Genomic DNA, 12,536 nt, shown 5'->3' with positions numbered 1-12,536 from the left:
TTATTTTTAAATGTTTTTTTGAAATTCTTCAAGTTTTTCAAAACAATAAAAAAAGCATTATTTTACATTTTTTTTTTTAATTTGAACGTTTCTAACAACTTCTTGAATGCACTTTTTTTTTACTGAAATCAAGTGATGAATAGTTAGTTTAAATTTATAGATCGTTTGAGAAAGGGTCTCAGCTCTATTTTTGTGTTAAGTCAAGTTTCCCGTCAAAGATTTAATCGCAGCTCTGATTGTCTATCGAGGCCCTGGACCAAAACCAGTGGGAAGTCACAAAAAATAATAATTTAACGATTTAAAGTTGATTAGACGGTATTTTATTACTAAACGTTAGCATTCAAATTCAGCAAATCGATACAATATAAAGAAAGTTGAAACTTCTTCCTAAGCATAATAGTTAAGGTTGGCCTTCTTCTTGGCCTGCACCTCCATGATGGCGTCCATAAAGTCCTCATGGGTGACGGCGACGGCCGACCGACGCAGCGCAATCATACCGGCCTCGACGCACACGGCCTTGCACTGGGCCCCGTTAAAATCGTCCGTGGACCGGGCCAGCTCCTCAAAGTTCACGTCCGGGCTGACGTTCATCTTGCGCGAGTGAATCTGCATGATGCGGGCGCGCGCCTCCTCGTTCGGGTGCGGGAATTCGATCTTTCGATCCAATCGACCCGAACGCAGCAGTGCCGGATCGAGAATGTCCACCCGGTTGGTGGCGGCGATCACCTTGATGTCCGCCGTCGAACTGAACCCGTCCAGCTGGTTGAGCAGCTCCAACATGGTTCGCTGCACCTCGCGATCTCCGGCCTTCTCCGAGTCGAAACGTTTCGTGCCTGAAAAGATTGAAATTTGTATTCAAAGCTGCGCCAAAAACATGCGACAAAATCCTTTACCGATGGCGTCCAACTCGTCGATGAAGATGATCGCCGGCGACTTTTCCTTGGCCAGTGCGAACGCGTCCCGGACGAGCTTGGCGCCGTCACCGATGAACATCTGCACCAGCTGCGGGCCGGCCAGCTTCAGGAAGGTCGACTTTGTTTGCGCCGCGCAGGCACGAGCCAGCAGCGTTTTTCCCGTTCCGGGAGGTCCATAAAGCAACACTCCCTTCGGCGGATGAATTCCCAGGTTCTTAAACTTGTCCTTGTGCGTCATCGGCAGCACGACGGCTTCGATCAGTTCCTGGATTTGTTTGTCCAACCCGCCAATGTCCGAGTACTGTTCGGTGGGCCGTTCGTCCACCTCCATCGCCTTGACGCGCGCATCGTACTCGGCCGGAAGTGTCTCCAGGATGAGGTACGAGTCCTTGTTCACGCCCACCAAATCGCCCGGCTTCAGCTTCTCCGGATCGACGAGCCCAATCACGGGCAAGAAGTACGTCTGCCGGGTCGAAGTCTTGATGACGGCGCACTTGCCCTTCCGCTGCGAATCCAGCACCACCACCGCCCCGTCGTCCTCCTCCTCCTGCGGGTCCACGTCCAGCAGCTCAATCACGTTCGACACCAAATAGGGCAGCGTTTTGTTCACCTTTATCTTTTCCGTGTTGTCCTTAATCTTTTCGTTTTGCGTCTGCAGCTCGTGCGTAATCCGCATCACTTCGCTCTTCATAATTTTGATCTCATTGTCCATCAACCTGGTCCGGCTGACGATTTCGTCCGTGGGCATCCGGAGCACCTCCTCGCCGAGCGTTTCCTCACCGTCCTCCCAGATCGACTTGTCCTCCAGGGTTCCCGCCATCTCTGCTGCTGAATGCCTTACCGGGTCCGGAGCGAAAATTATCACAAAACAATGGAAAATCCGGACTTGCTACGATGGAGCTGCTGGCTTTGGAGATTGCCGATGATGACTTTCCGAAAACGAAGCTGTTTCCGAGCTGTCAAAACATCAGGGGGTTTGGATGGAAAGGTCGAATTGCGCTACTCTTTCTGTCAAAAATGAGAGGGAACGGATGAAAGTGGAACGAGGAAAGTAGCGCTCTTTTTGTGCACTTTTGTGGCATACATTTGGGCGTTTTAGCAGCCCTCTGTCACTGCCGCCATGTTCATGAAACCAAAACATTCGATAGCGAACATAAAAAAACACAAAGAAGAAAACCACGGTGTCTACTGTCAGATTTTGAAAAATAAACAAAGTGCAGAGAATTATTTTAAATTATGTTCTTTTTCACAAGTTACACTTGCTGGATGTCCAGGACTCTTTAAAGAATGTTACTTCCAAGTGGAAATTTTCAATCCCCGGTCCCAGATTTTCCCGGTCGAATCGGATTTTTGCTTTAAATTGGTTAAAACTACTCCTGCTTCTCCGGCTGCTCATCCCGCCATCCGATTCAAGAGCTCCTTCGACTCCGGCCTCATACACACACATAATATGTCCGGAAATCTGCCCTAGATAAACAGGACCACTCGCGTGACCACTTCAACCGAATTTTGTAAAAAAATTACACCAAAATATTATTTTTGGTTAACCTCTTTCGCGTTCGCCATTTCCCTATTTTGATGTAAACAATCAGAATACACCAATACTACTTCATCCAAAGCTTTGTTGATGGTGGGCTCTTCACACATACTAATGCACATTCTCTATCCAATGCATTGTTTATGGTGGGCTCTTCACACATACTAATGCGTGGGCTCTTCGAGGTTTTGGTGACTGTCAAACGTTCCAGACGTTTGCAGTGGTGCCAGAGGGCTGCGTTTTAGTTAAAATTTTTCTTCTTAAATTTTTAAATTCAAGATTCTAAAATAATTACATTATGTTTAACGATTTATTTAAAATCATCAAACAGCCGCCAGGAAATCAAACATTTTAGAAGTTATATTTTTAGTCTGAAACTAATTTATTTTTTAAATTTCGATTATATTTACAATGTTTAAAATTTTTGATCAATCCTCGGATCAATCATCTTCAAATCATTTTTTTTCTAATTTTTAGATCTAAAATTTTTTAATGCCTTATTTCTAAATTTTGCATTTTTAAATTTTTTAATCGTTGATGTTTAGAATTTTGAAATAAAGATTATTTTTAAATTTTAGGGTTTTTATTTTTTTTACTTTCTTCATTTTTTTATTTAAATTTTTTAAATTTCAGATTTTTGAATTTTGCAGGTTTTGAATTTTATTTTTTTCAATAGGTCAGGCCGATTTTTTTTTGTAATTGAAAGACGCAACTTTTTGGACCCAAACAAGGACCCAAACATCCCAAGTAACCATCCTGCACTAAAACAAATCACTGTTCAGCACTAAATGACTAAAAGCGCTTTTACAGCTGCGAGCTAATGCGAAAGTGTTTTGACATCGGCATCAAAAGCGCTTTTCCAGCCGATTTGCAGCTGAGTTTGGACTTTATATTTCTGATTTCCATCTGGCCCCTACTGTTGTTGTTCCACCCCTGCAAAATGACAACAAAGTTGAGAGAGGCAAAAATATTGCTCTCTAAATTCTATTTTTAGTTTGTTAACCACTTCACCAACTCAGCTGTCCGAGCGGAGAGGCCGATTTATTTGATTGAATTTACTTTGTTGGGGGATGTGATGCCAGATTACAGAGGTGGTCTTCGATTATTGTTGATGGTTCCTGCGCCCGTGTTGTCACGCCCTCGGTCACGCCTGTTTGGGAAATGGTAAACTAGTGTGATTTCACTGCTTCAAGTGCCGTTACATCTTCTAGCAAAACATTCGAAACCAAACCTTTGTAAGAATGTCCACCCTTCGGATACAAAAGTAAATAAATTTCTTTGAGAGAAACAAAACTCAATCGAATTTAGGCTCAAAACGATTTTTGCCTTCCTCACCTTACTGAGGAAAGGCTATAAAATCACTCGAAAAATGAACTTCTCAATTAGACCTCCTAGACCCACCTTCATGTATACCTATCGACTCAGAATCAAATTCTGAGCAAATGTCTGTGTGTGTGGTGGGATGTTGATCAAAAAATTGTCACTCGATTATCTCAAGACTGGCTAAACCGATTTTGTCCATTTTGGCCTCATTCGATCCGCACTGGGGTCCCATAAGTCGCTATTAAAAATTATGGAGTTTAGTTAAGTACTTTAAAAGTTATGCTAAAAAACGATTTTAAAAAAAGTTCGGAAGATTGTAAAAAGGGTGGTTTTTGTAAGAAAACCCGTCATGCTATACATTTTTAGAAAGGTATTTAAAAGACCTTTTCAACGCTTTCAAGACATTGAAGATCTGAAAACTCTATCAAAAGTTATAAGCACCTAAGTGTTATTTACGCACTTTTTGGAGGCCGGATCTCAGATATTTTGATGAAAACGTTGTCCGGATCTCTCATGCGACCTATCGTTGGATAGGTTATCAAAAAACCTTTCCAACGCGTCCAAGACATTGAAGATCTGACAACCCTATCAAAAGTTATAAGCACTTAAGTGTTATTTACGCACCTTTTGGAGGCCGGTTCACAAATATTTTGATGAAAACGTTGTCCGAATCTATCATGCGACCTATCGTTGCATAGGTAATCAAAAGACCTTTCCAACGCGTCCAAAACATTGAAGAGCTGACAACCCTATCAAAATTTATAAACACCTAAGTGTTATTTATGCACATTTTGGAGGCCGGATCTCATGATCATCTCATCTTATCTCATGATATTCATGGGACCTTTCTTTGGATAGGTAATTAAAAGAACTTTTCAACGAGCACGAATTGGATTGAAGATCTTACTACCCTATCATAAGTTGTAACCACATAAGTGCCCTGCAATATGAAGATAAACGAAACTATTGGCACTACGCCCCCCGGGGCATGGCCTTCCTCTAACGTGGGATTTCTGCTCCAGCGCCTCTGACGAGACAGGAGAAACCGGGACCGACGTTTTACTTCACCATCCGATAGAAGCTCAGTGGATAAGGCGGGAATCGAACCCGCGTCTCATAGCATCATCGGGATCGGCAGCCGAAGCCGCTACCCCTGCGCCACGAGACCCACTATGAAGATCTGACTACCCAATCTAGTGGTATGAATAATGAGTCAAAATTGATAAAACTCTGAAAAACACCGCTATTTTGTGTCTATTTTGGATAGCACCCTTTAAATGTGAGGAAGGCATCAACCACCTAAGGGTGGATTTAGTAACGTTTCTATTGATAATATTCAAAAGTTGCGCCTGGCATTGCACATTGCACTGTAAAATTATCACAAACTTTAAACACGGAACTCGCTTTCGTACCTGCATCTGGGGCTCCATGAACTGTCTAGCGGCTGCGTTGGTTGCTGTGAAAACCCATTTGGAACTGTCAACGCAGAAATCCTGCCAAAATGTTCATTTAGAACTTGCGACTTGCGGTCTGCGATTTTAGTGCAGAATCGCAGCAACGCAGCATTGTAATTGGGTCCTAAAATGAAGCTTAGATTGCTGATATTATTGTTTACAGCGATAAAGCTTATTTTTCTGAGTACAATGAACCTTTGTACGACCACAAAGAGTTTAAAATGGATTTTTAAAGCAATTTTGAAAAATTAACCTCGCGGTCCTTCTTGACAGAAAAGTTCCTACTTGACAGTTCGTTCCAAGGGGACCATAGTTGATCCATCGAAAAAATGTTGTCTAGTCAAAAAAAATTTTTGCATTAAAATGAAAAAAAGTGACCAGAAATTGTTTTTAATCGTGTTATTTACCGTTGTACATAAAAATTGACATAGGGCTTTAGTACCCAATTATAGAAGATCAGATTGGTTTGCATGAGTTTTAAAACTTGCGCTTGCATCTGCGATCCTGCTAGTTTCCGATTGTAGACCAGGCCAGCGATCAGCGATTGAAAAACAGACGGTTTGACAGATGCGCAGCTGCAGTTGAGTTGCGGTCAAGATTGAAATCGGGTTGGCACGTCAGTTCGTCAGTGCTGTTACTACGGACTTTTCCCGAGACTTTTCCTTATGGTTAACTCATTCTGTATAAAAAAAAAACAAAATCTGATCTTTTGATTTTTGCCCTTGCAAATTATTTAAACGTTTGAAATAGAAAATTCCAAGGAAAATTCACATTAGCAAATCCTAATTCAGTCCTAAAATGAAGCTTAGATTGCTGATATTATTATTTACAGCGATAAAGCTTATTTTTCTGAGTACAATGAACCTTTGTACGACCACAAAGAGTTTAAAATGGATTTTTAAATCAATTTTGAAAAATTAACCTCGCGGTCCTTCTTGACAGAAAAGGTCCTACTTGACAGCTCATTCTGTGGGGTCCTCGCCATTCCGGACGCAGCTCGCAGGCTGCCGATCATCCTCCCGACCGCCCTCTGACCACATGTCCGGAATGCCGCACACTCGATCACCATCGCCGCCAGCACCGTCCTCGTTCACAGCTACCACTCAACTCACTCTCTCGTACCGTTTTTCCCCACACGCTGTTCTCTCTCAGCTTCTCTGCCAAGGGGCATGACACTCAGTGGATCAGACCCTTGGTTTTATTTGAATGATGTTGACCTAGTGCAAAACCTAACATTGTCAATAGAAATCTCTAACTTCTTTAAAATAAAAGAGTATCTGTCATATGTGAAACTCTACTCTAACTTACTGCTTGCTGTTATACATATTATCGTCTTGAGACCTGTTTTACCCATTCATGGTAATAATGTGATGCAGATCGTGAAGATGACCTATTAATTATGCTACTCAAATGTATACATCTTACACAACAAAAGTTGAATAAATTCTTCTTCTTCATCTGTTGACGCAAAATCAATTTCCATATACATGAACGCTTTTACTATGTTCAACGTTTTGTGAACTTAGCCATGTTACATTTAAATTACTGATTTAACATTTGTTTATCTAGGATACAGTATCTCTATTTGTTTTAATATTGATGATGTCGGTAATTACATCAAGATGTACTCGAGAACTATATTTGTCTGACTAAATATATCACTGGAATATATTCTCCAAGTAGAACATCTACCTCAGCACAATATCCTGAATCAACAAATTTAAAAATACATCTATTATGGCCCTTGCGCAATTCACTATATTCGTCTTACACTCACTACGTCTGAAAAAATATAACAAAACACACCAACACAACGTAAAGGAAAAACATCCCATGATCTTAATTTTTAGAGGTAAAATATTGTATCGATGAGCTTGGTTTCGATTTCTTTTTCAACACAAGAATGATTCGTTTACAAATAAATTCTAATTTAGATCCTTTCCAACCCTCGAACAAAATAAAGTTGAAACAATATTCCAATGAATTAGTATCAAATGCTATGTCTTATGTTGAAACTTCATTGAGTTGTTCAATATCACCTCATATTAACCACAATATATTTCCTCAGTTATAATTGCTCAATTCCTGTCGCAGGCATGCCTATTGTTAGACAAATGAGTGCTACTTCGTCTAAGTAAAGTGGAAATTTCCTAATAATTTTATAATAATACATAGTTTTTATTCACAATCATAGTTCACTACTTTAAACCATCAACCGAATCTAGTTCAACAAAACATATAGTTTTGCAATTCATAAACATCGATATTGTTATTCAGAATTAAATCAATTCTAAATTTCCTATGATTGTTATAATGCTTAGAAACATCTAAAAATATATTTATTTAATATTTAATCGGACAGAAACTCCCTATAAATCAATTTAATCTAAACCATGCATCTATGCAAAATTATGTGATATATGCCCGAATCAGAAACAGTTATTTAAAATGAGAACTACCGTTTCAGACTTTCTTGATGCCCTTTCATAAAGTAGTGATTGATAAACTTCAGTTATGTAACTAAGCAGCACTTTTAACAACCAATGCTTAGCCTACTATACTATCCAGTTATCCAGTTATTCTAGTATCGTGCCATCGTCAATAGTTTAGAAACCTCTCGATAAATCTTCAAACATGTACCAACATCTATCTATTCTTTTGAGCAGTGAAAACTTCAGAAAACTTTAGTAAGACGTTTTTTAAAACAAAGTCCTGTGCAACAGTGTTACAAGTAATGTTCAACCATGTCATCTAAAAACCTTTATATCCAGCAACTTCGAATAACATTCCATACAATGAACATGAACACTTTCGAATAACCTCCTTACTAGAAAATCCTCTTATAACTTAATTCCTACTCAAGTTTGTGCACACTTACGCAACACCACATTGAAAACAACGAGTTATTCCCCCGTTGCGTTTAATCTCTATCTTTAATATGTTAGCGTATAAAATGTAAACCATTATCTTCAGTTAGACTAAAACTGTTATTATTAAATATAACACAGCTGTACTTTGTTTTCAGTCAAAAATCCTAACCATTGATTCGATGATATACACAACTCTTACCGGATTACAATTTAACGCCGAATAAACCACCTCAAAGCTTTACATCAGATTATACTGTGGACATTCACAAGCCTCTTCTCCTCCTGGTCTTACAGCGAAAATTCACAAGTCATCTCTATGCCAGGCATGAGTTGACATCCACAAGCCTCCTCAGCGTCAGTTTTACAGTTAATACCCTCAACTAGTGAACATCACTAGTCAAATTAACACCAGGCATTCAAGAAACATTCATGACATGACCTTCTCTTTTCTCGAACCTCCGGAACATTGGCAGTGGTCATCTCTTGAATTAACATTTCATCTTAGAACAAAATATATATAACCAATTATTGAACGTAACAAATGTCATTCGTTGAAGCATTAGAAATTACAGATTAAACCAACTTTTAACCCAAGAACTACTCGTGAATGAACACTTATGCTCATCTCTTGTGACAATTCACACCTACTTTTAACTTACTACTTGGAGAGTAAACTGATTTACCATCTACAATAGCTGTTACGATTTCTCTAGAAACCCTCCGACACACCATTTAACCATTTAAAGAGTCATTATGGTTTACAATCAATTTCATACTCCACCCTTGAACATCCCATGTATTCATCACCTATAACAATGATTTCAGGAGCAATTCTAGTTTAATTCTTGAACAGCTTGACAACTGAACATCTTACCCGTGAACAATCCATTTGTTCACCACCCATAACAACAGTTACAGGGACAACTACATTACGATTTGTGAATACTTTACCCGTGAACAAACCTTTTGTTCACCACCTACAACAATAGTTACAGGGACAACTACATAACGACTCGTGAACAGCTAGATCACCTATAACAATGATTTCAGGAGGAATTCTAGTTTAATTCTTGAACAGCTTGACAACTGAACACCTTACCCGTGAACAATCCTTTTGTTCACCACCTATAACAATAGTTACAGGGACAACTCATTACGATTCGTGAACAGCTAGACAACTGAACACTTCACCCGTGAACAACCATTTGTTCACCACCTATAATAATTATAGGGACAACTCATTACGATTCGTGAACAGCTAGACAACTGAACACTTTACCCGTGAACAACCATTTGTTCACCACCTATAATAATTATAGGGACAACTCATTACGATTCGTGAACAGCTAGACAACTGAACACTTTACCCGTGAACAACCATTTGTTCACCACCTATAATAATTATAGGGACAACTCATTACGATTCGTGAACAGCTAGACAACTGAACACTTTACCCGTGAACAACCATTTGTTCACCACCTATAATAATTATAGGGACAACTCATTACGATTCGTGAACAGCTAGACAACTGAACACTTTACCCGTGAACAACCATTTGTTCACCACCTATAATAATTATAGGGACAACTCATTACGATTCGTGAACAGCTAGACAACTGAACACTTTACCCGTGAACAACCATTTGTTCACCACCTATAATAATTATAGGGACAACTCATTACGATTCGTGAACAGCTAGATCACCTATAACAATGATTTCAGGAGGAATTCTAGTTTAATTCTTGAACAGCTTGACAACTGAACACCTTACCCGTGAACAATCCTTTTGTTCACCACCTATAACAATAGTTACAGGGACAACTCATTACGATTCGTGAACAGCTAGACAACTGAACACTTTACCCGTGAACAACCATTTGTTCACCACCTATAATAATTATAGGGACAACTCATTACGATTCGTGAACAGCTAGACAACTGAACACTTTACCCGTGAACAACCATTTGTTCACCACCTATAATAATTATAGGGACAACTCATTACGATTCGTGAACAGCTAGACAACTGAACACTTTACCCGTGAACAACCATTTGTTCACCACCTATAATAATTATAGGGACAACTCATTACGATTCGTGAACAGCTAGACAACTGAACACTTTACCCGTGAACAACCATTTGTTCACCACCTATAATAATTATAGGGACAACTCATTACGATTCGTGAACAGCTAGACAACTGAACACTTTACCCGTGAACAACCATTCGTTCACCACCTATAATAATTATAGGGACAACTCATTACGATTCGTGAACAGCTAGACAACTGAACACTTTACCCGTGAACAACCATTTGTTCACCACCTATAATAATTATAGGGACAACTCATTACGATTCGTGAACAGCTAGACAACTGAACACTTTACCCGTGAACAACCATTCGTTCACCACCTATAATAATAATAGGGACAACTCATTACGATTCGTGAACAGCTAGACAACTGAACACTTTACCCGTGAACAACCATTTGTTCACCACCTATAATAATTATAGGGACAACTCATTACGATTCGTGAACAGCTAGACAACTGAACACTTTACCCGTGAACAACCATTTGTTCACCACCTATAATAATTATAGGGACAACTCATTACGATTCGTGAACAGCTAGACAACTGAACACTTTACCCGTGAACAACCATTTGTTCACCACCTATAATAATTATAGGGACAACTCATTACGATTCGTGAACAGCTACCACTCAACTCACTCTCTCGTACCGTTTTTCCCCACACGCTGTTCTCTCTCAGCTTCTCTGCCAAGGGGCATGACACTCAGTGGATCAGACCCTACACATTCCAAGGGGACCATAGCGTATAAGGCTTTCTAGTCAGAAATTTACCAACACATTCAAAGTATGTTTACATGACAGCTGGACGTTTGTTTGCATCAGGTTTCCTATCTCTTTCTAGCAAAATTTTTTTGTCAAGCGACTTCTAGCTGGTTTATTTGACTGACTGCCCGATATGTCAGCCAACATACTTCGCAGGGCTGTGACAGCTACAGCTCGATCATTGTTTGCATCAGGACACTGTGACGAGGAGTTCGTCATTTTTGAGTTAAATTATATCTTTTTCACTGGGCCTAGAAAGCCTTATAAGAGCAATTCTCTACCAAAACCGGAAATGGATTTTATTTGTATTTTTTGATTTGGCTCAAACTTTGTGGGGGCCTTCCCTATGACCAAAGAAGCCATTTTGCATCATTAGTTTGTCCATAAATTTCCATTTGGCAGCTGTTCATACAAAATGGTACATATTCGAAAATCTGTTGAAGGAATTTTTGATCAACTTCGGCACGAAATAACCCGATTTTTATTAACTTTTCACAAAACTCAAATTCCAAAATACGTATTTTTGATTTTCGATTTTTGATATGTTTTAGGACAAAATCCGCAACTTTTGAGCTATAGAAACATGGTCAAAAATTGCCGCCGAGTTATGATTTTGAAAACTGGTGATTTTTGAAAAATCGAAATTTCATATGTAATTTTTATTTATGAATTTGCAATCGAAAATTACTTTACAGATTTTTGATAAAGGGCCTCGCTCAAGATAGCCACCGAAAGTTTGATTTCAGCGAAATATTTGCAGTTTTCGATTTTAAATAGTGTGAGTGACCATCTCTAAAATATTTTTTTGAAAGTTCAGAAAATTTGCTATAAAATTGTCTATCGAGAGACCTCTGGTTGTTGAGATGGCTTAAAGAAACACTGAAGTTTTCACCAGCCCACGATTTTAATGACGATATCTCAGCAATTAATGGTTCAATTTTCAATGTTAATACATGAAACATTCGTGAAATTTTCCGATCTCTTCGAAAAAAATATTTTGAAATTTTTTAAATCAAGACTAACATTTCAAATCGGCATAATATTCAATGTTTGGCCCTTTTAAAATGTTAGTCTTGATTTAATTTTTTTCAAAATATTTTTTTCGAAGAGATCGGAAAATTTCACGAATGTTTCATGTATTAACATTGAAAATTGAACCATTATTTGCTGAGATATCGTCATTAGAAAATCGTGGGCTGTTTGGGTGAGACTTAGAAAACTTCAATTTTCGTGTTTTTTTCTTTAAGCCGCTGTATCTCAACAACCAGAGGTCCAATCTTCGATGTCTCTTAGACAATTTTATAGCAAATTTTCTGAACTTTTCAAAAAATATTTTTAGAGATGGTCACCATGGTCACTATTTTTAAAAATCGAAAAACTGCAAATATTTCGCTGAAATCAAACTTTCGGTGGCTATATCTTGAAAACGGGGCCCTTTATCAAAAAATCTGTAAAGTAATTTTCGATTGCAAATTCAATTTTGCATAAAAAAATTAGGTCAAAAAATTTTTATGTATGAAATTTCGATTTTTTCCAAAAATCACCAGTTTTTCAAAAAATCATAACTCGGCGGC

The 12,536-nt window shown here is 38.8% G+C and overlaps 1 protein-coding gene across 1 annotated transcript; it reads right to left on the bottom strand.

The window, feature by feature from the left end:
• Nucleotides 1-301: 301 nt before the first annotated feature.
• On the bottom strand, nt 302-1,861 carry LOC6049816 (26S proteasome regulatory subunit 6A-B). Its single transcript, XM_001866482.2, has 2 exons — nt 894-1,861; nt 302-833 (listed from the first exon to the last, which is right to left on the bottom strand). The coding sequence occupies exons 1-2, from the start codon at nt 1,732-1,734 to the stop codon at nt 388-390; spliced, it is 1,287 nt and encodes a 428-aa protein (XP_001866517.1). The 5' UTR covers nt 1,735-1,861; the 3' UTR covers nt 302-387.
• Nucleotides 1,862-12,536: the final 10,675 nt, after the last annotated feature.

This window comes from Culex quinquefasciatus, chromosome 1 (assembly GCF_015732765.1).
Source record: "Culex quinquefasciatus strain JHB chromosome 1, VPISU_Cqui_1.0_pri_paternal, whole genome shotgun sequence".
In the NCBI taxonomy this organism is placed as follows: domain Eukaryota; kingdom Metazoa; phylum Arthropoda; class Insecta; order Diptera; family Culicidae; genus Culex; species Culex quinquefasciatus.
This window is presented reverse-complemented; position numbering and strand designations above follow the sequence as displayed.